General features: G+C 40.5%; 1 protein-coding gene across 1 annotated transcript in view; it reads right to left on the bottom strand.

The window, feature by feature from the left end:
• Positions 1 to 26813, bottom strand: part of LOC131060973 (rRNA (cytosine-C(5))-methyltransferase NOP2C) — a 185244-nt gene that overhangs the window by 116154 nt on the left and 42277 nt on the right. Inside the window, exon 3 of the mRNA XM_057994463.2 lies at positions 4020 to 4110. Coding sequence (XP_057850446.2) covers positions 4020 to 4110 — 91 coding nt within the window. The remainder of the gene's footprint in view (positions 1 to 4019; positions 4111 to 26813) is intronic.

Raw genomic sequence — 26813 nt, 5'->3', positions numbered from 1 at the left:
CTCTTGTGCCAGCAGGTATCAGTCCTCAATTGCATTGAGTACAGCAGAAGCTGAGTACATTGCAGGTATTAAGCAATGCAAGCTGGAACCACCCTCCTCGGAAAGCAAGGTGGCAGGTTATTCTTCTCAGTAGAAAAGTTTTGAGGTGTAAGACCTCTTCTCACCCTCTACGGGCAATGCAAGATGGATATCATGAAAGTTCATGATGTGTATTTATATATTTGTGTATATTCATTTCTTGCAGGTGTGCATAATAAAGTTTCGAATCCGTCCTTTGTGGGCAATGCAAGATGGATATCATGGAAAGGTCCAGATGATTTGTTATTTGGCTAGAATCCTCCCTGGCTAAGAGGGAGTGTTGAAATTATAGCTAAGTTCGGATTACATGTAATTATAGCTTGCTATGAATAATGGGCAAGACCTATATAATGTAACTTCTGGATAGGGCAAGACCTATATAATGTAACTTGTGGATAGAGCAAGACCTATTGAATGTAACTTGTAATTAAGCAAGACCTATATGTAACTTGCAATTGTACTGGACAAGACCTATATGAATGTAACTTGTAATCTATAGGTTTGATCCTATTCTTCGTGCCAAAACAATAAAGCCGACCTAGGTAAATTGGGAAGCTATGTCACATATATATACAAAGCATCATTCATGCTTATTACACATTCATTCCACACAGTGATCTCCTTCAGAGACAATCAGAGAATACATTCATTCAGCAGTAATCAGCGAATCCATGCAATCATCAGCGAATTGTCATGTCCCCTCCTAGAATACAACTTAGCACTTCTAACATGACAGAGTATTGAAGTATTACGGGTTTGGCTGATTACATTTTTATTGAAGCACAAAGACAAGGATGATCATTTAAGAACATCGTTCAATTAGAAGTAGGAACTACGTTAATAATGGATATAATATGAACAACAATTACATCAAATATGTGCGACCTTTTTAGGTTACTCACACACTTAATTATGTCCTAAAGATAATATAATCTTTAGTAATATTCTCACTTATCTTGGACAAACGGACATGTGTAAAGTGACAATCAATTCTGTACTCACTCTGTTTGACTTATCCAGAAGAATAAATGAAGGAATACATATTGAGAAGATGTGTGTAGGAGTCAGGGATATATTAGCAACATTCGAATCATACATCATGCAAAATATTAAAGAAGTGATCAATAAGGTGACTGACCTTGCATTAAGGCAACGATAAGGTCGACTCTCTATGAAAGATAAAAGGCAGCAATTATGGATATAATGGCAAAGGTGGCGATTTACCTAACAAGACGTAATTACCATATGGCAAAAAGATTAGCATGCCAGCCCTCATTAAAACAGGCTAAGGTATTAATTACTATGTTGAAAATTATGTGTTGGCCGACCAGACTTACCAAGAGACATATGTATATATGTTAGAAGGAAGCGATTAAAGTAAGGAAGGAGCAACAATTAAATATACAATAAAGCAGCGCTTCATTATGAAGAGATGACAATAAAGCATAGTGTGTGATATTAACAAAAGACATGTCTATTGGGAAGGAATGCCTCCTTCCATTGAATCACAAGCCTTTCTTGAGTGGCATAAAGATATAAAAGAAGAGTAAGAAATGCAGTTGGAGGGGGGGAAAGTATTATTTATGTATTTCGACGGCAGTAGTAGATCCTTTCATAACCAAGTAATACGGGGGTATCAATCCTCCCAATTACAAGGTAATAATCGCATGAGCACAATGTTGAAGATTTCAGATCCAGCGACCATTATAGCAAGTAAGAAGCAAATACAAAAAGGAGTATAAAGACAACCTGATCTGAATCTGCACATAGTCAATTTAATGTAAAAGTAATTCAGTTTAAGAAGGGACATAACCCTCCACTACAAATTGAAGACTATAAAAGGAAGAAACTCATTTAGTAAAAGGAGGGGGAAAGGGAAGGAGGTCTGCTGCGTGGATAGAGGAAGAGGTCTGGAAGCTACAGCTGCAGGTTACGACAGGTAAGTAATGAATGAATACTTCATTATATATGTTAATAAATATAAATAATGAACATTTTGATATATACGTTAACGAATATAATTAATGCTTATTTAATGTATATATTAATAAATATAAGTAATATTTTAATATATATATTAATGAATGAATAATTTAATATATATATTAATGAATATTAATAATAAATATTTTAATACGTATATTAATGAATGTTAATAATGAATATTAATGAATATTAATAATGAATATTTTAATACGTATATTAATGAATGTTAATCATGAATATTAATAAAGTTTATTTTAATACGTATATTAATGAATGTTAATAATGAATATTAATGAATATTAATAATGAATATTTTAATACGTATATTAATGTTAATAATGAATATTTTAATACGTATATTAATGTTAATAATGAATATTTTAATACGTATATTAATGTTAATAATGAATATTAATGAATATTAACAATGAATATTTAATACGTATATTAATGAATATTTAATACGTATATTAATGAATATTAATAATGAATATTTTAATATATATGTTGATGAATATAAGTAATGAACATTTTATTACATATGTTAATGAATGGTTCTTAGATGTTAATAAATACATCTCAATGAATAGTTAGGAATATACGTTAATAAATAAATATGAATTTTGGATAATGAATATTTTGCTGAATATATGTTATGGAATACATGTTAAATTAGGAATATGTAAATAAGGATTATGGAATGGAAAATAGTAATAAATTGTAAAATGTAATATAAATGTGATTACAAGATGGAGGCTATAGGGAGGAAACTCCCTTAGTCTAATGGAGGGATTATGATAATCCCTGGTAGGCAGTATATATACTGAATATCTATATGCATATATATGACTCGGTTGACTAAGTTCATCCAAGAAGAGACGGATCTGGCCGGTCCCCTCTGAGGACTTGGATGATGGGATGCATCATCCAAGGCAAGGAATTGACATATGGTCTTCCTTGGATGGCTTGGGTGTAAGAGGTTACATCCAAGACAGGAATCGAATTAACCTTCGATTTCCTGGATGGCTTGGGTGTAAGAGGTTACATCCAAGACATGAATCGAATTCACCTTCGATTTCCTGGATGGCTTGGAACCAAGATGGGTTCCAAGAAGGCGAGCTTCACAGCCGCCTAAGGACATATCTCCGTATGGCATTCGTATCCTTTTTATTAGATAAGAATTGTGATTAGTGTTAATTAAGTATTTTAAGGTTAAATTGCAAGTTAAATTATTTATATATGTATATTTGTTGTATTTCTAACAATCTGTTTTGCAGGACAGTGATCCCTAACTAGTAGGGACACTACACGAATACATTCTTATCAGCAGCGAATCATCTTCTATGCTCAGCGAACTGCTTTCTGGAAACAGCAAACACCACCTTGAGGACAGCGAACCTTATTCAGAGAACAGCGAACCTTATTCAGAGGACAGCAAACTAGATACAAAGGGCAGCGAACCTTCTTGAGGGAGTGAATTGATCTGCAAATGGTGTCTTGAATCAGCATTCAAGTGTACTGCAGATAAGTCATTTCATTACTGTGTATGCCCTAGTTTGAGTACTCCATACTACTGTTCACATTCTGCAGTTCTGATTGCTTCAAGTGTTGAAGCAGATTTGTAAAGACTCATACTGATTTGTCATAATAAGATTTGAGATTATAGTTGGGTTTTTCACCTCCACGTGGGAGGTTTTCCCAGGGTATTCTGGTGTTCTTTATGTGCATTGATTTTTGGTTTTCTGATTTTGCTATCTATATATTACAGTCTGATCCTAAAAATAACAAAACTGTCCAACACAATTGGGAATATCAGCGACTTCCACTTGCCTAACATATTAAAGATCTTCTGATAGTTATTTTTTCCATATTGAACTAATAGTGTTCTTTTTTCTTTCCTTTTTTAGTGAAATAATCCTTAAACAATGTCAAAGGTGATAAGGTAAAATACCAACCTGGTGCAGCACATAGATCTAGAACATGTTCTCCAGGATTGACATTCAGGGCTAGAACAGCAGCTCCAGATGCTGCATCCATTCCATAAATCTGAGAAACAAGCAGTCCAGAGGTTAATTACTTCCATTATCTTTTAAATCAGAAGGAAACAACATACAATGTATGGAAAAGAAGAACCTAAACAAAGATCCATGATGTTGAATATATAAGTAGAATTGAAATAAAATAAATTTATAAAGGCATTTGAGAATGATACAAAAAAGAAAGAAATTAAAAAAAATTGAAAATATATCTAAATCCTATAATGCACTAGAGACTAAAAAGGGGAGTAAACCCAAATGGACAAATCCTAGTCAAAACAATAAATAGAAATCCTGTTAATACAAAAAATAATCATGTTAAGGAAAGACCTCTTGCTAAAAGAAGAAAATATGCTAGGAAGCACAATTACAAGGGACTAATGTTAAGACTTCAACTAAGGATAAACATTAATAGTGTCTTATTAACGCTATCCTTTATGTACAAGACAATGTGAGATCAAAATCAATTCAAAATTTATAGCACATTAAAATTTAATGATGGTACGTGATATTCAATTCCAAGGAGCAAAACTTTTTAGCCTTGCCATAATCAAGAACTTTGGAAATAAATTCACTGAACCTTATTATGACTCTTTAGACTGAAAGGTATGATAAAATAAAATATGAGTGTAATATTGCCAAAATGTCCCCTATCAAAGAAAAAGATGATAATCCACGTAAGTAATAAACAATCCTTCTATCTGAAAGCACCGTCACCCAGTTATACACCGTGTCGTTCCGCAATCCATCCATCAAGGCGATCATAGGTACCGCCATATCGGATGCCCTGCTGGCTCCCGTGAGGCGGCTCTTCATTACATCGAGCAAACACTGCCACCCTCTTGGTACGATGAAAGATTTCTTCAAACCCCTACCCTTCGGTGAAGTTATCCTCCCCCATTCGGCTGCTGACAAATCACTACGACATATCCGCTGTAGGAGCTACGTCTTCCTCTCGGTTGACATTTTCGTGCCACTCTTGTCCACCTCCTTGCCATCGTCTGGAATACCAAACACCCAAGCGAAAATGTCTGGTGCGAAGGAAACGGCAATATCTGTGTCTTGGTATTTGAATGTCAATACTCGCAGCTCTGCATTATAGGTTTTAATTAGCATGCGGAGGTACGGCTCGAAGTCGCGTATGGTGAAAACAAGCATCTGTATAGCCCAATGCACGCGTGCCCTGCACAATGATGTCTTCAGCGCAGTGTCATCTGAGGTTTGTGCTTCCACCCCCGGCACACACTTCTGCTCAAACCTTCGAATGTAACTATTTCTGCTGTAATTTTTGTTGGCATTGCTTTCTTTCCTTCATCTGGTTGCGCCACCTTTTTCGCTTTGCCGGCATTGCTCGAATCTGCCATTCTGCTCTTTCCAGACGGTTGTCCCAATGAGTTCTCGGATTGCTGTAACTGATTCCTCCAATCTAACTTCTTTAGTTTCCTGCTCCCTAACTCCCTCGATGAATTTGTACCCTGCTTGCACACTTATATCCTTTTCAGAATTCGTACCCTACCTCAACTTCTCTGACCTTGGCTTTGTACGCATTCTTTAACAGTTAATTATTCCACACACTCCGATCACAATGCCTTCCTTGGCCGTACGGATTTCACCTTCTGCACGTACGGATTTCATTTCATGATGTGCTGAATTTGATTTACTGCTGTACGGAATTCATCTTTCCATCATATGTATGGAATGCTCATGTCTATGTCTCGTACTAATTTGTACGGATTTTCCCCCAACATACCATACGGATTAATAGTACGGACTTATCTTGTGAGCACAACCTTTTTTCCAATATAATGGCTTTTCCGTACAGTTGTACGGCCTTTTCTGTACGGTCATACGGATTTTCGTTTTTTTTTTCTTTTTTTTTATTTTAACTTACTCATCGGGTGGGGTCCTTCGAATGCCTCTCATGATACAATTTTAGTTTCGACCCATTTACGGCGTCCAGCACCTCCTTCCCGTCGAGCGTCCACAATTTAATTGTTCCGTTTGCACTGACCTCGCGCACCTTGAAGGGACCTAGCCATCATACTTTAAATTTACCAGGTTTGATTTCGTTCCGCCCATTGAATTTCAACATTAATTGCCCCGAAGTAAATCTCATTCGTCTTTGCTAGGCCGCCTCTGTGGCCCATTGTGCCATCATTTGCCGTTCGTCCAACTTGTTTGAGGCGTACAACCTCTCCCTTAGGCTTTCCATGTCACCCAGTCGATTCTCAATGGCAATCCGAAGACTCGGCACCATGAACTCCACCGGCACCACGGCTTCTTGTACGTACATCAATTGAAAAGGGGTCTGGTCGGTGGTCACTTTATACGTTGTCCGGTAGGCCCAGAGTACCGATGGTAGTCGTTCCTCCCAATCATCTTTTTCGACCCCACACGACTTATAAATGACAGACACTATTATTTTATTGGTTGCCTTGGCTTGCCCATTCGCTCGAGGGTAATAGGGGCTTGAAAAGGAGTGGAAAATTTTAAACTCTGTGGTTAGCAGCCGGATGATGTGGTTTACGAAGTGGCCCCCCCGATCACTCGTCAGCTGGATAGGAATTCCATATCGGGTGATGATTTGTTCATAGATAAACTTTGTCGTGTTGATTGTTGAGTTGTCTGGGAGAGCTCGTGCCTTGACCCACTTTGTTAAGTACTATGTCGCCGCCACGATGTACCTGCATCGGTGCACTCTACTTGGCTTCAGGGGTCCAATGAAATCCAAGCCCCATCGTTCGAATAACTCATGTGCGTGCGATGGGTTGAGCGGCATGAAATCCCTCTTAAGTGGCCTTTCGGCCCGTTGGCACGTATCACAACTAATCACCCATTCCCGGGCATCGTTATAGAGTGTCAGCCACCAAAGTCCTGCCAACAACACTTTCCTGGCAGTTGTATCTGGCCCCATATGTCCACCTGTTGGCCCTTCGTGTGCTTCCCTCAAGACGCCTTGAACCTCTTCTTCTACAACACAACGTCGTAGGACTTGGTCAAGTCCCATTTTATACAAGAGGCCATTGATTAATTGAAACGTCTTGCTGCGAAGCACCAACTTCCTTCTTTCTCCTAGCCGCATCTCCTTTGGAAACTATGACATTGAAAGGTACTCCCCCACGTTGGTGTACCAAGCAGGCAAGACAGCAATTCGAAATAGATGAGCATCCGGAAAGTCTTCGTTGACTCCCTCAGCCGGCTCGACAGACCTGATCCTTGACAATTGATCAGCGATCACATGGCTTTTCCCGAGTCGGACAATGATATTGAATGTAAACTCTTGTAGGAGTAACCACCGGCTGATCCGTCCTTAGATGATCGGCTTGTTGACCAAGTATATCAATGCCTGGTGGTCCACATAAAATGTAAATGGCGTTGCCAAAAGATAGTGCCAGAATTTCTGGACCGAATATACCATCCCCAGGGCTTCTCTCTCAGTGGTGCTGTAGTTTTTTTCGGCGGTGCTGTAGTTTTTTTCGGCCTTTGACAACAACCGACTCGCAAAGTAAACGGGTTGGTCCTGTCCGTGGTCCCCAGCTTGTGCCAGTGTGGCTCCGATTGCAAAGTTGGACACGTCCACGTGGACATGGAACTCCTTGTCCCAGTTCGGGTACGTAAGAATTGGCGCACCCACCAGTCGTGTCTTCAGTTCTTGAAATGCTTCTTCCTGCGTCGTTCCCCACGCGTACGGTTCTCCTCTCCATGTCAGTTTGTCCAGTGGGTACAACACTCGAGCGAAGTTCTTGATGACTCTCCTATAGTACCCGATGTGTCCAAGAAAGGACTTCACTCCAGTGACGTCCGTCGGTGCTTCCATTTCTACGATCACCCGAACCTTGTCCAGGTCGGTTTTCAGTCCAGCCTTGCATACAATGTGTCCCAGTAACTTCCCTTGGGGAACCATGAATCTACACTTTTTGGGATTTAGTGCCAGTCGCGCCCTCCTACATCTTTCCATGCATTCCTCGAGAGCCGCTAAATGTGCATCCTATGTGCTGTAAATTGACCAGTCGTCTAAGAAAGCCTTGAAGTTGTCCACCGATATTCTGTCAAAGATGTGGAGGATTATTCTTTGAAAGGTTGCTAGCGCATTGCATAGGCCGAAGGGCATTCTATTATATGCATAGATGCCATCTTCCACCATGAAGGTTGTCTTCAACTTATCCTCCTCTGCGATGGATATCTGGTTATAACCAGAAAATCCGTCCATAAAGGAGTATATTTCGTGCCCGACCACTTCCTCCAGAATGGTGTCAATGAATGGTATAGGGAACGGGTCCTTGATAGTGACTGCATTGAGGCACCTGAAGTCAACACAGATTATGATCTGGTTGGCCTCTTTCTTCAGGGATATCACTATCGGGAATACCCATTCACTGGTTTGCACCTTAAAAATGATCCCTGCTTCAAGCATACACTCAATCTCGTCATTTACCCTTGCCGCATTATTCTTGTTCATCCTGTATGGCCTTTTCCGTACATGTACGGCTTCCGATACCAAAGGAATCCGGTGTACACATAGTTCTAGTGGTACGCTCTTCAAGTCTTTATAGGTCCATGCAAACACGTCCTTATATTCCATGAAAATTTTAAATGCGGCAACTTTTAATACAAGGTTCCAATCATCACCTACCTGAATATTCTTAGGCGAAGCTTCTTCGCCAAGGTTCATGTCTTTTACGAAAGGCTCCTCGTATCGAATGGGTTACGCCATGTCGAACTCATGTGTCGGTGCTTCATTTAAGGGTGCGTCCCCTTCGGTGTACTCTTTGTACATTGGCGGGAACCTGTTCTCTGGCTCCTCTATCTGGAGCATGTTACACTTGAACAACTCATAATCCTCCATCTGCCAATGGAAGAGTCCATTCAATGAGCATATGTCATCCTCTGAGCAACCGTCCAGTTCAAACACTCCTTCGTTATTTGGTTCCATCTTGTCTCTGCCTTCGTAAGAATCCCACTCCCATCTATTTGAGTCTTCTGAATCAGAGTCTGATGTGAGCTCCTCGGTGACGGCCTGGTTCATGAGGTCAATGACGTACTTCCGTCCATCTTTCTCCATGGAGAAGGTGTTCTTTTTCCAATTGTGATTCACCTTTGCTTTGACCAACCACCCTCTCCCTAAGATGGCGTCGTAGCCCTTCTTCTTAAGTGGAATCACCACAAAATCCAAGACAAATGGTTGTGTTTCGATCGTCACTTGTTGTGCCATAAGCGTTCGCAGGGGTTTTATCCCATGTTGGTCCGCGCCAAGCAAGTTAGAAGTTGGTGGCCATAGTGTCGGTTTGCCAAGCTTCTTCCAGGTTTCTTCAAGGAGGACATTTACCCCAGACCCGCCATCTACAATGGTGTCCGTTAGGATGGTCCCCAGTATGCCCATTTCCACGACTGCTGGATGTCGACCGTTGTTCAATGTCAGGATCAAGGGGTCTATTGCCGACCCACTAGAGACATCCGTACCCTGGGTTATCCGACTCTGCACAGTTATTTGTTCTGAACGCAAGAGTGTCGTACATAGTTGACGTATTATTTCTAGAAGGTCCTTCACTTTTACGGGTACTTCTATCTGCAACATTTGCTTCATAATATATTCCTGTTGTGATGTATTCACACATCGCCCCATTGCATATGGGGACCCCTACTTTTTTGCTTTCTGGGGTTTGCTTTCTAGGTTTTTAGGGTTTGTCTGTTAGCCTTTGCATGCTGAGTGTTGCCAGAGGGATCACTAGGATGGCAGGCTCTGCTTGAGCCAGGGTGAGTCCACGGGGCCCCAGAATTAGGGTTTCTTTGAGAGTCTTCCTTAGGGCCTGGTTTTGCTCGTGTTGCTAATTGTGTCTTGCTTGGTGAGTGAGTATCATCCTTGAAGGTCTGAGCTAGGTCAAGTTGGTGAGTGATGAAGTCTGGAATGTCATCCTGATCTTCAAATGCCTTGAAATTTGGCTGTCTGGAATGTCTTCCTGATCCTGAAATTTGACTGTCTGGAAAACTGAAGAATCCTCCAAAAACTAGATTTTGCATTATAACTCCTGGAGGTCCGAAACCACTCTCAAACATCCTGGCAATATATATGGAATATAACTTAAAGTATAAGAAAGAAGAAAGATATAAGGAAATGTCACTTATATTTAAATGTTGTATTCCATACATGAATCCTGACGAAGAGACCAAAATGTCGAATTTCGCTGCAGACCCTTCCAAAGGGTCCAAAGTGAATTTCGCTCCTGACCCTTCCAAAGGGTCCAGAGCGAAATTCTCCATAATACATTCTACATTGCCCAAAGTCATGAACTAGCTCATTCCCAGGCATTTGCGAAGGCAAAACACTTATTTGGAGTGAAGAAATGTGAAAATGAAGTCAGGATTTGAGCCCAAGGATGGTTTTCGCTCCTGACCCTTCCAAAGGGTCCAGAGCAAAAATCCTTATAAACCTCATTTTCTCCCTTGTTTAGACCAACATTCTAGTTTTGAAGTGATGGAATGTGAAAATGTGAAGGATTTTGGCCTAGAACATGATTTTCGCTCCTGACCCTTCCAAAGGGTCCAGAGCGAAAATCCTTGTAAACCTCATTTTCTTCCTTGGTTTGGTTAACTTTTGGTGTTCTTGCCTTGAAAGGTGGTTGGAGGTATGAAAAAATGAAGAATTTTTGCCTAAAGGATGAATTTCGCTCCTGACCCTTCCAAAGGGTCCAGAGCGAAATCCTTATTTTGACCCTCTATTTTGCCTTGAGCACTAGAAGGACCTTGTTTTGAGCTTATTTGGTGGTGGATTGCCTTGATTATGGTGAAAGGAGGTTGGATAAATCAAGTTTGAAGGAGAATTGAGACAATGGAAAGTGAAATCAACCTAAATTGGAAATTTCACTCCCGACCCTTCCAAAGGGTCTAGAGTGAAATTCCTAGCTGGCACCCATTTCTTCCTTGTTTAGACCAGGATCTTAGTTTCTAAGGCATATTGTGAAAGTTTGGACATGTTCTTGCCTAAGGAGGTGATTGAAAGCATTGAAATGTGAGGGTTTTTGTCCAAGAATGAAATTTCGCTCCTGACCCTTCCAAAGGGTCCAGAGCGAAATTCTTTATTGACCTTATTTTTTACCTTGTTTGGACTTAAAACCTTGTTCCTTGGTCTTGGAGGTGCATTGGAGTTAAAAGAATGAAGGAATATGCTAAACACAAGAATTTCGCTCCTGACCCTTCCAGAGGGTCCAGAGCGAAATTCCTAAAATCCACCTTTTCCTTTCTTTTTGTGTCAAGCTAAGCATGGATAAAGATGAATAGAGCTTAGAAGGATCCCTAGGCATGCCTTGGAGTTGATTTTTGCCATCAACAATGATGATTTTGAGCTAGGATATGAATTTCACTCCTAACCCTTCCAAAGGGTCCATAGCAAAATCCAAATGGGTCCTCTCCTTGGCCATGGTCTTGAGCGAATTTCTCATTCCAGGCCTTCTTGGGGGTCAAACAAGTGTTGTCTTCATGAGGAAGGAATCCAAAGGTGAGAATCATGGCATAGCGAGGGAAGAAGGAGATGGAATTGTGTCCTAATCTTGAATTTCGCTCCTGACCCTTCCAGAGGGTCCAGAGCGATATTCCCCGAAACCACCCTTTTTTCTCAATTTTATGCTAAGTCAAGTATGGGTCAGGATGGGGTAAGATTGGAGAAGTCATTGAGCAAAACTTTGAGTTGCTAGTGATCCGTGAACATGAAGGAATTGAGCCAAATCATGAATTTCGCTCCTGACCCTTCCAAAGGGTCCAGAGCGAAATTCCTAGGATCACCTATTTTCCTTGCAAATCAAGTTAAGTTTTTTGGTTTTTATGGCCTAGATAGGAGTGAGGCGACGTATCCTTGGTCTTGGAGGTGGATTGGAGTTGAGAGAATGAGAAAATAAACTCAAATCATGAATTTCGCTCCTGACCCTTCCAAAGGGTCCAGAGCGAAATTCCTAAAAACCACCTCCTTTCATATTTGTGCCAAGCCAAGCCTAGACCAAGGTGATAGAAGCCCTTGAGATTGCCCTTGAATGGATTGTTGTCTCCAAAAATGATGATTTTGGGCTAGAGGAAGAAATTCGCTCCTGACCCTTCCAAAGGGTCCAGGGCGAAATCCATTATAGGTCCTATCCCTAGCAATGATTTCTAGCGAAATTCTCTTTTCTAGTCATTTTGAAGTCAAACAAAATGTTGCAAACATGGGAGAAGGATCCAAGGATAAGCGTCCAAGTATAGAAAGTGAAAAAGATAGACCTTGGTGAAGGAAAACAAGCAACTCAAGAAATTTCGCTCCTGACCCTTCCAAAGGGTCCAGGGTGAAATTCTCAATTTCACCTAACTTGCTCATGATAAAGGTCAAAGCATGGATCCCTAGGCTTTGGAGGAAGGAAAGCTATCATATGTTTGCCTTGGGAGGAATTTTGGAGTAAACAAGTGATAGAATTATCCTGGAATGCAGAATTCGCTCCTGACCCTTCCAAAGGGTCCAAGGCGAAATCTTTTGAAACTCCTATTTTTCACCTTGTTTGGGCCAGGCGAAGAGCTAGTTGTGAGATAATGTTGAAAAGAGGTATAAATTGGGCAAAATAGCAAATTTCGCTCCTGACCCTTCCGAAGGGTCCAGAGCGAAATTCTTATAGGGCCTGTCCCTGGGAAGGATTTTGAACGAACTTTATTTTACAGTCTTCTTGTTGATGATTTAAGGTGGAAAATGCTTTGTTGAAATGAACATGTCATATGTACTTAATCACCTTTTGGTTTATTTTGCAAATGGAGAAAACCAAGCCAGGGCAAGGACGACCTCTTCCAGTCCATCATCATCAAGGACGACCAATTCCAGTCCATCATCGTCAAGGACGTTCCACAGGCAAAAGGGAAGACTCAAGGTGTTCAAGGAATTGCCAGCTACCTCCAAAACCTTCACTTTGCCACACTAAGGAACCACAAGATGACAATGAAAGGCGTTGCCAGCATTTCAAGGAAAGGTACACCACCCATCCATCACGTCAAAGACAGAGGAGAATCAAATAAGGTCAGTGCAAGGGTCCGTTGAAGAAGCGGATAGTCTCAGAAGAGTTAATCAAAGTTAGCTTCTCAGCATCATCAAGTTCAACATCAACCAAGTTACAAGTGTCAGACAAGGTGGCATCCCAGTCATCATTCCTCCAATTAGATTGGTCCACCTCAGCGTGTCCAGATTCAATGTACCTGACTCATCGGGGACGGCACAAACTTCGAGGCACCTACCCCTGCTTCCTATTGGTCCTCACCCTTGGAATGTAATTTTCTAATTGGCTAAGGAAGTTTGTTGTAACAAACCCTAATTAGGGTTTCTATCTTGTAATCCTAGCCATTTATTCTAAATCAATCAGAGCCGTCTATTTGTAAAGGGTTTATCTATATAAGCCCTGGCTCCTCATTTGTAAAGGTTAATAGTTGGTTGATAGAGAATAGATAATAGTGAATAGTCAGAGAATAGGAAATAGTTAGAGTAGAGTAGAAAGAGAAAGCAAAGATTGTTGCCAAGATGTTGTTGTAAAGGACTTGTAAACTTCATTGAAGAAATGGTGAATTCTATGGGTCGATTCAACAATTTGCATGGTCTCTATACTTCTCAAATTTGATTTCATGTTATTAGATGAGTGGAAGAAATGTGTATGATCGATGGTGAAATATGTATATCCATACTACTAGCAGTTTGTTGATTGCAGACTTGCCTTGTGTAGTCAACTGGAATCATTCATCTTAAGCTTAACTTCAATTGTTGCTTCTTCATTGATATGCATCAGCCTGATGGTGTCCATGCTTGTAGCGGTGATCAGAACATCATAAAGCTTCTCTCAGTAGATAGCACTAACCTTGTGGAGATGGTCCTGGGATGTCAAAGCAAGACTTAGTTAGAATTTCATCAAAGGTCATTCATTGCTCTTACATTCTTAGTATTAGAAATAGATCCCATTTCAAGCTTTCTCCTTTTTCCTTTTTTTTCAAAATCAACGGCCAGTAAAATCTCACGTTCCAGCAATATCCAAAGCAAATGAGACGTTCAGGCAGTCAAACGTAAGTCCCCTTGTGATTCCAGCAAAATCACATCATACCACGAGAAGCTTATCCACACATAGAGAACCTACATACAAGAACCTTGGAGTTGCCTCGATTGATCCTTCGGCGAAATCTTCAGCAGTTGGGAAACTTTGTTCAAGAGAGGATAAGGTACCTTTAGGTATTTTATTTTGTGTTCGCATGTGCATAAAAGACACATCAACAATTCCTCTGCCTTCGAGCGGTAGGTACTTGCTGCCTCGTAGGTGTCCCTCTATTGTGCCATCATCTCTTTCTCCTCTTGGGCTTTCGCCTCCAGTGTTCGTTGTTTCTCCGTACTTGGGTCAGGGTAGGTGGCTTTCTTCATCTTCGACCTTGTGAGAGCCAACATTGGCTCCTCCGTCCCCGTTCCCTCGATGTTTAGTAGGTTGACCCCGGATTTTGGGCAGTTTCCGTCGTCATGATCTCCTGGTCCACACCACTTACACAACTTTTGCGGGGTTTCTTCCGTTGTGCAGTCTCTGGCGAAGTGCCCGCACTAGTTGCAGGCCCTACACTAGATCATTGGTCACACTTTTGCGTCATACCGGATCCGGCTCCAGTTGTTATTGTTATTATTGTTATTGGTGGGCTGGGACGTGCCCGCTACTGTGGACACTGACGGCTACTCTTGTGTAAAAAGAGCATTTGTTGATTCCTCATCTTCATATTATAAGGGCATTCCTTCATCGAATGTCGCATTATTTGGCAAATGTCACAGCAAGCCTTCTTCGAGCAAGAACATTTCGTGTGCCCGTCAGTTCTCATTCAGTACACAATAAATCACCTTCCTCAATTTTGCTCGTGCTCCCCTTCATTGTTTTAAACTCTTTCATCGTTCACTCCATGTCTTTCTGGAGCGCTTGGACCTTGTTGCTGGATTCCCCGTCGTTGCTGCTTTCTTTCAAGGAGTCGTCTTCATCAGACAAGGATTTGTCCTCCTTCTTTTTAGATGTTTTATGTTCACTCTCCAAGTCCATCGCCCTGTTGTACGCATCGTTGTATGATGTGGGCGGTACAATCTACATTTTTTTCCGAAGAGAAGGCCTCAATCCTTCCACAAACCATCTCTTCTTCAACCCGTCTGTTGGTTGGCTATCCATCTTCCCCAACAACTCTTTCAGCCTCCGGCCATACGCACGGACCGTCTCCTTTTTGCCTTGTTTTGTACTGTAGATTTCAGCCACAATTTCATTATCATCTCGTAGTAGCCAAAACTCTGCTTGAAATTCTTTTTGTAAGTTAGCACATGTAGTCACCTTTTGTTTATCTATGTCGGAGTACCAATCAATGGCTACTCCCCTCAATGTGGCCAGAAATTGCAGCACCCATCAGCCTGGTCCACCACCCCATTGGCGGACCAAATGGTCTCACATGTACGGCAATGTTGTACGGGGTCTTCCTTTACGTCCCCTGCGAACTTTGGCAATTTTTGTTTGTTTGCTATCACACTTCTTTGTTGCACTATGCATGTGCCTCCAAAGGTTGGTCCTCCAGAAACTGGTGCGTTGGTTCCTACTACGTGACTTTGACTTTTAGGATTGGATGCCGTCGAGCCAAAAAGATTGCTTCTTGTACCGTGCCCCTGTGTCCCTCTGACACCTTCGACCGCACCGGTATCCCCGACCTCTCTGTTCTTGGTTTTTGTTCCCTTCTCCCTTCTCGTCTCGTTTCCCCTAAATGGTGTGTACGGATCGACTGCACTCCCGTCACCGATCTCCTCCAATGTGACGGACAAATCCCCCAACCGTTTCCTGGTGGTTTCGATTAGCACCGCATCTAGGCCCTCGCCAAAGCCATTGCTACCATTTCCGCCGCTTCCTTCCTCGACAATCCTCTTGAATCTTCTTCTTCGTTCTGCTTGTTGTTCGAGAATTAATGCTCGTTGGGCGGTTTCAAAGTCCCCTACGTATTCCTTTTTGTTTGTCCCTATTTAGCAAATTGGGCATTAATTCTAAATTCTCCTTATGAAATAGAACAAGACATCATATTAAAAAGAACACTTTTATTAATTCATCCCTCGTATATAATGTATGTCACTAACATACTCATTACAATGGGGGTGTTCTTGTGTATTCTCCTTCGCCCATACACAGTTGAGGGATTATTTACCCCTTGCTCGATTTCATCGCGCTCCTCTTCTTGGCGCTCGTAAAACTCTCATAGAAATTGTTGTCGTCGATTCTCTCGATAGGTGTCTTCCTTGCGGTTTTGAAGAGCCAAAAATGCCTGTGCCAGAAGGTTGGGCAAGTTGCTCATCAAACGATTTACCGCCAGGCTAATACCAAGCGCACTCCACACAGCATCCTTTGGAACATCCTCGGTGATGGCTTCTCTTCGTACGTGTGTTTCGATCACCGCCTGAAGGATGTAGGAGAAATCTTTCGTAAGTGCTAGTTCTCCCTCGAATAGTTCTTCAGGCTCTTCGTCAGGGTTACTGCTCGTCCCTTCGGGCAATGGTTGTCCTATTATCCACGTGCCATGTAGTATATTCCCGTGCTCCAGATTAATTTAGGCAACGGCGTCAAATGTTTTCCCTACAGATGTGAGTGTGTGTTTAGTGCATTGCAGATAACCAGAATATGACAATATACACAAATGCAGACAAATAGATGAACTCAATACTACCTTCTCATTGATAACATGTGCCAGTACATCAGATAACATCAAGCATGTACTATCCTACCACAAACTGGAAACAAGGACGACTATATAGGTGTCGGCATGGTTACCCGGTGCCAACTATCAGCAACCGTCAAGTTGGCTGCCGACCTTTAGCACACAAATTAACACATACATAATCACCAGACAACAATCTTCAGCTGTCTTCTGGTCAGAAACAGACCTTGGAAAATTCACTTCCATGTCTAACAAGTTTGCAGATACTCTCTCTTCCAAATACCCCATACTTGAAGTGGTTTGGAAGATTACCCATGGTACCTAAACTAAGACAATATTTCTTTCTGAAAAATAGCAAAATATATGCCTATATTAAACATTTAGGATATATGCTTATATACTTATCATTTAGGATTATTATGCTTATATGAAAATGCCTTCAACAAAATCTGAAGTTCATTGTAGCATCTAGTAGCTTTCTGAGATAACCATTGGAATGAATTTTTTAAGAAAAATATGATTGTGGTGCATCACATTGTTAACAAGATCAAATAGGAGGGTTCGGACCATTTCCTTCAGGAAATTCATCGAGTTACGAAGCTGCAAATGAAGAAGCTTGATGAAAGAGAATCTTAGCCAATTTCATCTTATGTTGGCTTGAATGTACCTTTTAACCTGTGTAGCATGTCTTTCAACATGGGAGGCGCGAGCAAGTTTAGCACATTTTTAAGAGGACTCGGGCAGAACCATTTGCATTAATTGATTTCAGCAACTTCTTTTGCTGATCTATAGCCCTACTAAATTTATCCATTTATTCATTCTTGTTTCAATATTTTCTATTTGCTTCAGCACACAATGGAGGAGCCTACACTGCATACTTTCCAATAAGGGATTACAGATGCCATTTTCCTCAATAAGCTTGTGCAGAACTTTAATTTCCTTTGAAATATCCTCAAGACTAGTTAAAAGGGATTGCTGAAAATTAGTGTTCTTCTTAGGCTAGAAAATAGCATGGGCTTCTTGAAGAAGGGAGATGTTAGGATGATTTCCAAGCAAAGCATTTAACTTCCAAAAAGAGATAGCTGCCATAAATGACTTTAAAGAACAAAAGCAAGCTCTTTAAAATAAAACAGTATTTTAAATGTTTACCTTTCGAACTGTCCTGATATATATAAGTTGAACAAACTGTATTTGTTATGATATGTAATAGTTAACCACTGCTTGTCCTCTATTCCAAACTAGTTAGTATTACAAAAAGTAATGACACAGAGAAAGATTACCAAGATATTCAATATTAACAAAGGAGCTGAAGTCTCCTTAAATAAGAATTGCAAATGATTTATCCAATAAAGATAAGATTGACAACTAAGAAAAGCTGATGACAGCTAAAAGAATAAAGAAAATTCCTAAAGTCTATTCTAACAGCTTAATCAACCATTATAACTAAATATTATGATATTATTTTGATACCCTCCCTTAATGGTCAATTTGTCAACTACACCAAGCTGATCCCAAAATTTTACAAATTTGTAGGGACTCGAGGACTTGGTAAGAATGTTTGCAACCTGGTCCTTAGTTGGACTGTACTGCAACATCATTGATCCATCTTCTACAAGATGTATGAAATGATACTAATAGTAAAGCTCCACATGTTTTGTACGCTCATAGAAGACTGGATTCTTGGGCAGCTTTAGCGCCCTTGGATTGTCACAATACAAGGGTGAAGGCCCTGCCTGAAACATATGCATGTTTGAAAGTGTTCTTTGTAACCATACTACCTCACATGCTGCTTTGGTTGTTCCTCAATACTCTACTTTTGTCGAAGGAGTAACTACCTTTTGCTTCTTATTGGTTTGTTCATGTGTGTTTTATGCACATACAAACACAAAATAAAATACCAAACTATTTTACCCTCTCTTGAACAAAATCACCTTAGATGCTAAATATCTAATCAACTAAGACGATTCCAAGGTTTCTACAGTCAATTCTTGACATGCAGGTAACTCAATGGCTTGATGTAATATACTATTTTTCTAAAAAAGGTCAAAAGGAATAGGGCTTAAGAATTCTAATCTAAAACCTAGAATGAAAGAAATAGTGAATGATTCAATGGAATCCTAATAGGCAAGGTCTCACCATCAATGAACAATTTGACACAAGCTTAGTGCAATCATCTAAGGTAAATCTCACAAATGTTCAAATGATCACCATCAAACATTGATACCATCAAGGCAATGTATAACAATGAACGTGTAACACTTGAAGTTCAATAAAGTTCCAATTGACCACGCAAGGCTAACTTACAATCAACAAGAAGCTAGTGATATGGATTAAATGGATTCCACACAAATGCATTCAAAACTCTTTCATTCAATCTAAAATGCTTGAAAACAAATTATAATCTAACTTGGAGGCAATGAGAACCACAAATGCATACAACACTTAAACAAAATCACCAAACTTCAATGGTTATATTCAGAACTGCAGCATGTAGATGACAATTCTCAAAAATCTCTCTTACAAATGAGAGGCAATGGGGTATATATAGAGTCTCAGAAGAAATGGATGGCCAAGAATCATTTAGAATCGAGGGCCAAGATCATGCCAACACAACCCTAAAGTTGCCCTAATTAGGGTTTATATCAAAAAGGAATCAACATGTGATCCAATGGAATGACTCCCAGTCATCAAGAAGGGAATCTTCTAGAAGATTTCGGCCTGCATTTCTCTCTCTAGCAGCATATTCCAAGAATCTGGCGAAAACTGAATCTAACTCTTCCATGGTGTTTAGCCCTTATTGTGAGGTTGGTAAACTCATGGGTAAAACAAGGCTTCCTCCCATGTACCAAATATTCATGTAACAGAACATTCATATATCAAAGTATAATTAACAACAATAAACAACTTTACCAGAAGAATGATATCTTTATTGAAATCTCAAGAATATGCTCGTGCAATACCATCCCTACCAAGGTTCCATCCGAATCATATATAGACTCGACGGTTGGCCAAGTTGCCAACCGTCACTAACTACCAACTACCCCACGGGAACCTCTCGGCAACTCAACATAACCAAACATAAACACCCATCCCAACTTCAAACTAACATGTGTTATTGACCCCTAACATCAGCCCCCCCAAAAAGTAGTCGTCTTCCAGACGACTAAGACAATAGGAGCTGGAATACAAAACAAAAGACTAAGACTGATAAGGGGGAGGAGGTGTCCCTGTAGTGGTTAAAGAAGAAGGTTGTTGCCCTATGTGGAGTCTGAGATTCTTCTCTGCCATTAGCTGCCGCTCCCGTGCCTTCTTCACCATGTGTGCGGCCTCCAGCAGTTTTTTGTCTTTTTGCTCTATCTGCAAGGTAAGCTCGGCTACCTTTGCTGCTAGTACGGCACCTCCTTCTGCATGCTACAACGGGCCTCATAAGTAGTCACCTTCGTTTATAGCTCATCCCATAGATTCTTCTTGGCTACTGCTAGTTGTGCATGCTTCTCCCCTTCCTTCTCCAGTTTTGTTATACACAGTTGTTGGGCCTCCTACTCTATCTAGCATCGTCGCATCTGCAAGTACACATCCCGGAAGGCTCCCTCCATGTTGCAGAAGGTGGTGCCCAAAGTGCCCCCTCCTTCCACCACGCGCATGCGTGTCCATTCACGTGCCATCTCCGGCGTACTTCTGTCTGGCCACCCCTGCTGCTCGAAGTGGAACACAAACTCGTCTACACACCCAAAAGTCATGAAGTGGCAAAGTTTCGCAGCGTCGGCGGAGTTGCCGACCTCCATCTGCCCAGTCAACTGTGCCATCCCACGTGCAACATCAAAGATCCCCTGTAGCTCTCCAAGGAACCAATGGAGTGAGCCTGCTGGATCGCTCGGATCTGGTGGAGTGAGGTGAAGTCCTGCCAGTGATCCTTCTGGTTTGCTTTCTCCATCATAGCTGATCTTTTGTTCCTGCCCGCCACTTCCTGGTGCCCTATGCTCTCCATCAACAGACATCCCCACGTCCTGGTCTGTGATAGGAATGGTCTTGTCCTGTGTCTGGTGCACCCCAATAGCCATGCTGTGTGGTGCAGGGGAGGGGGGAGGGTGGCGTGTGAGTGCAGACTGCCCCAGCCATCCATCCAGCGATGCATCTATATCTTCATCCGTCAGTGTCTCTAGTACTTCCAACGCCTCCAGGCCATCCCTAGTCATTGGTACATTCCCTGCCTCATCCTTCTACGTTGGGACAGTACTAGCACCTGGCGTACCAGTACCTGTTGGTGTCCTACCAGTACCTGTTGGTGTCGTACCGGTACCTGCTAGTACCGTACCAGTGCATGTTGGTACCGTACCAATGTATGTCGTACTAGTACCTAAATTTGACGTACCAGTACCAATTCCCTGTTCAGCCACCGTGTCTTTTCCTGGTACGACCTCCCCTGCCATTGTTTGGTCTGTCGTACTGGTACACTCAGCGGCTTTCGACGCAAGTACAGCCAAGCTGATCTGTGGTAGTGATACCCGTCGTTGTGTCAGTGGTTTCCCTTCATTGATTTTTCGAAACACCACCCCTACTGGTCATACGTCCCCCACAGGGCTGGCCACTGTAAGTGCTTCCTGTGGTACCAAGTGTGCCGAAGATAATTTTGTGGGTGTGAACTTCACCCTCGTGCTCTTCCATTGTGCTTGTAACCCTTCGTGATGATCTTCCTCTTCCTACTGCTGCGACTCTGCTTCCCCTTCATCCTCTACAGCTGCGTGTGGTGCCATACGAAACCCTTCATCGCCACTCTCCTGCTCCTCCGTCTCTTCTGCCTCTTCCTCAGAATCCTCGGTGCTGCTGACATCTTCAACCTCTACGAACGCGTCCACCTTCCTCCTCCTTTTTGTCGGTTGTGCAGTGTCACCCAGTGTGTCCAAATGGGCATAGTAGTACACGGTAGGCTTATTAGGTTCCACCCGTCCACGTGGTTTGAAGGTTCCCCACATTTCTCGCGGTACTTGCAAGTGTACGGCATCCAAGAATACGCTAATGGTTCAGTATTGGTTTGAATAAGTGCATTACTTATATTTGAATAATGAATGCCTAAGTTCTATAAATTATGGAAATAACAGCAAGTAGGAAGGGAATTGCATTTATGTGAATGAGAAATATCACTGTCTGTATGTTATTCCTTGTTTTGCCATATCTCACTAGCTATATTGGGAAAGATTTTGCTAATGAACTAGACAGATGTCTAATAAATAATTAAGGGATTTACAGTGGTATCAGAGCTTTTGAATCCTGCCAGCCTGTAGGGTATTGAAACTTCATGAAAACTTAATGCACAATTGAGTATGCACCAAGGAAATTATAATTTCCGAAGTACTAGGGCTCGTCAAAATAGATTCCCAAACTCTCCTTTAGCACAGAGTAGTTCATCTATTCCATTTTAAATTGAGGATAGCCACACAGAAACTGACGAGGAATTTATTTTTGAAACCAACATGGGAGACCCGGATAACAATAGGGACCTATTGGCTGCATTGATCAGAAGTCAGCAAGATATGCAAGATAACGTTAACAAAATGACCAACTTGATGACCCAGTTTATGGCTAATAATAGAAATCAGCACCAAAATAATGGGAGACAAAATAATCAACATCAAAATAATGAGGGAAACAATGGGGGTAGAGATGAACAGTCAGTCAATAATCAGTCAGAAAGAACAAGAACAGCTAGACCATTAATGCCTACATTTACTACTAGAAACCAGCCACCTGAAAATGAACCAACAATAAGAGAAATACAGGAAGAAATACATCAGGACTGGTTAGGTTCCGGTGAAGAATTCAGATCAACAATGACATTTAGAGAATATTTAGATGTCAGAATGAAACATAGGCCAAGAGGACAGCGAGGAAACAACAGTGAATTGCAAAGGAAAATTGGAAAAATGTCCATTCCTTATTTTGATGGTTCAAGTAAGACAACTGCTCGGGCTTGGGTGCAAAAATTAGACACATACTTCCAATTAAATCCTATGTTGGAAGAAGAGGCAATTAAATATGCTACGTTACATCTTGACGGTGTAGCACATGAATGGTGGCATCATGGACAAATAACCTTGGGTCATAATTTGATAGGCACTTATGTTGAGTTCACTGAGAAACTTATTGATAGGTTTGATTCTAAAGATCCTGAATTACATCTTAAGGATTTGACTCAGCTTAAGCAAACTAGAACTGTTGAACAATATATTTCTGAATTTGAAAAATTGGCTATCTTAGTTACTGTAATTTCAGAAAGACGCGAGATTGTAATATTTATAGATGGACTGTCTGATTCCCTCAAAGGTTGGGTTAAGTCTTTAAACCCTCTGACGTTACAAACCGCTGTCAAAAGAGCAAGAGAATTAGAACCATCTTCAAAAGGGAAATTTTTTAACAAAGGACCACCTCCTAAACCAGAAAAAGACAAACAACCTTTCAACAAAGATAATTTCCCTAAAAACAGGTTAGATAAAGAGGAAAGGGAAGAGTTCAGAAGGAAAAAACTATGTTTCAGTTGTAGGGAAGCATGGCAGCCTGGACATAAATGTTTAGGGAAGGGAAAAATTCATTATATTGAGGTCATGTCTGACAGTGAGGATGAAGAGAATGCTGATCCTAATATAGAACGAGCACCACAAAACACAGAGTCAAAAACAGGAACCAAACAAGGAGAAGGAGTAATAGCATCCATGACAGGAACTCCACATTATAATATTTTCAGAGTTAGAGGAGTTTTGAATGGACAGCGTGTAATTGTTATGCTTGATAGTGGTTCTACTCACAATTTTATAGATGCAGCACTTGTGGAAAGACGAGGTTTGCAAACTGAAAAACATGAGGGATTTGATGTCAAAGTAGCAGGTGGAACTAATTTATCTAGTACTCATAAAGTTCCTAAATTAAATATTACACTTGGCAATTACACTATTACTGATGATTTTTATGTGATTGATTTGGCTGACACTAATGTTGTCTTGGGCATACAGTGGATGGAAACATTAGATGAATATACACAGAGCTTTAAAAGAATGGAATTCTCTATTAAAATTGATGATAAGAAGGTAGTCCTTCGTGGTATGTCTAACAGTGGTCCCAAGATCGTCAGTGCTAAACGAATGGAGGCTATTTTCAGACATGGAGATGTGGCATGGTCAGCACAATGTTTAATCTCCAACAAGGTATCAGGCTTTGAATCTAAATCTTATCAAGATGATTTGTTAACAGTATTAGATTCACATCATTTGGTTTTTAGTGATATTCCTCCAGGAGTCCCACCTGATAGAGGTTTTGAACATACTATTGAATTAGAAGGTGTTAAACCAGTGATTACTACTCCTTATAAACACCCTACAACATTCAGGGATGAAATAGAAAAGGCAATTAAGGAGTTATTGGATATGGGGCATATCAGACCTAGTTCTAGTCCTTTTGCTTCATCTATAGTGTTGGTCAAAAAGAAGGATGGAACTCTTCGTATGTGTATCGATTACAGAGCTCTTAACAAGAAAACAATCAAAAACAGGTATCCAATTCCTCGAATTGATGAATTGTTAGATAAATTGCATGGTGTTGTATACTTTTCTAAAATTGATTTGAGATCAGGGTATCATCAGATTAAGTTAAGAGAACAAGACATTCATAAAACTACTTTCCGTTGGCATTATGGTCATTATGAATTCTTGGTTATGCCATTTGGTTTAACAAATGCTCTAGCAACATTTCAGTCTTGTATGAATCATATTTTTAACAAACAGTTAAGGAAATTTTTGCTAGTATTCTTTGATATATTGATTTATAGCAAAACTTGGGAAGAACATGTGAACCATATTGATATAGTTCTTGGTATTATGGAATCACAATCACTGTATGCAAAGGCGTCTAAATGTGAATTTGGAATGACTGAAATTTTGTATTTAGGGCATATGATCAGTGCAACAGGGGTATAGGTTCATCAAGAAAAGATAAGAGCCATTTTGGATTGGCCACCACCATGGAACCTTACAGAATTAAGGGGATTCTTTGGTTTATGCAGTTACTACAAGAGGTTTGTCAAAGGTTTTTCACAGCTTGGAGCACCCTTGATAGATCTTACCAAAAAGGGGGCATTCTGATGGACTGAGGAAGCTCAACGGGTGTTTGAAAAACTTAAAGAGGTAATGAGTTCTTGTCCAGTACTTGCTCTTCCAGATTTTAATCAGCCTTTTGTGTTGGAATGTGATGCTTCTAGGGATGGAATAAGGGCAATTTTAATGCAAAACAAACATCCTATAGTTTATGAAAGCAGGAAACTTAATAAGCTTGAGAAATTGTATTCTATCTATGATAAAGAAATGTTGGCAATCATGCACGCACTGACAAAATTTAGGCAATATTTGGTTGGTAGCAGATTTGTAGTGAAAACTGACCATAACAGTCTGAGGTATTTCTTGGGACAAAAAGATTTAAATGACAGGCAACAGAAATGGATCAATAAGATTCAAGCTTATGACTTTGAGATTGAATATGTTAAGGGAAAGAATAATGTTGTTGCAGATGCTTTATCTAGAAGGCCTGAAATCAATGCGATATTTGTAGTAACAGCTGATTGGAAATCTTTATTGCTAGTCAAGTACTCAAAGAATTCTTTTGCATGTGATTTGCTAGATGGTAATATACAAGATGATAAATATAAAGTTGTTAATGATATTATTTATTACAAGGACGGGATTTATTTAATTCCAAAATCAAAGTTGAAAGAGAAAATTCTCCAATCTATGCATGATGTTCCTCTAGCAAGGCATCCTGGATACTTCAAAACGTATCGTCAGGTAAGAGAAAGGTTCACTTGGAAAGGATTAAAAAACGATGTCCTATGTTATGTCAAAGAACGCACCACCTGCCAACAAAATAAAGCAGAACAAACTTATCCTGCAGGGTTATTATAGCCACTACTTGTACCAGATCAGAAATGGGAAAGTATATCAATGGATTTTATCACAGGTTTACCGAAATCCCAAGGTAAAGATTGTATTCTTGTTGTGATTGATAGATTAACTAAATTTGCACACTTCTTTTCTATCACTACAGAGTTTACAGCACTTCAGATTGCAGAGTTATTCTTCAGAGAGGTTTTTCATTTACATGGTTTACCAAAAACTATAATCAGCGATAGAGATAGCAGATTTTTTAGCATATTTTGGGGGGAGCTTTTCAGATTGACAGGTACAAAGTTGAATCATAGCACCAGCTATCATCCGCAAACCGATGGTCAGACGGAAATAGTGAATAAGTGGATCGAAGGTTATCTTCGTAACTATGTAGCCGGTCATCAGAAGGCTTGGGTTCGTTGGTTATATTTGGGTGAATATTGTTATAATACTACCTTTCATATGTCAATTGGTATGTCTCCTTTCAAAGCATTATATGGCTATGATGTCCTCTCTTTTCTTGACCTTGCTTTTGAACAGAGCAATGTACCTAAAACTCGTGATTGGCTTCAAGAAAGCCAAGACATTTTGTCAACTCTTAAGGAGAATTTGCAATGTGCTCAAAATCAACAGAAAATCTATGCAGATAAAAAGCGAGTTGAACGCCATTTTGAAGTGGGAGATTTGGTATTTCTCAGGTTGCAACCTTATCGGCAATCTTCTCTCAAACGTAGTGGGTCTGAAAAATTAAAACCTCGGTTTTTTGGTCCCTATCAGGTAGTTCGGAAGGTTGGTACAATTGCCTATGAACTTGATTTACCAGTGGATAGCAAGATACACAATGTATTTCATGTGTCTTGTCTGAAGAAAGCTCTAGGACAGCAAGTGTCAATGTCCAAAGATTTACCTCCTTTGAATGATGAAGGGAAGCTCGAAATGATACCAGAAGTAATTCTGGAAACACGGGACAGGCAACTACGGAACAAAACTATCAGAGAATATCTCATCAAACGGAAAAATTTGCCTCAGGATGATGCCACATGGGAAAATGAAAGAGTTTTGGAGTTGCTTGAGGGCAAGCAACACGAGGCAGGGGAGA

The sequence above is a fragment of the Cryptomeria japonica genome, chromosome 9 (assembly GCF_030272615.1).
Source record: "Cryptomeria japonica chromosome 9, Sugi_1.0, whole genome shotgun sequence".
Taxonomy (NCBI): domain Eukaryota; kingdom Viridiplantae; phylum Streptophyta; class Pinopsida; order Cupressales; family Cupressaceae; genus Cryptomeria; species Cryptomeria japonica.
Note: the sequence above shows the minus strand (reverse complement) of the source record. Positions and strands in the feature narration are given on the sequence as shown.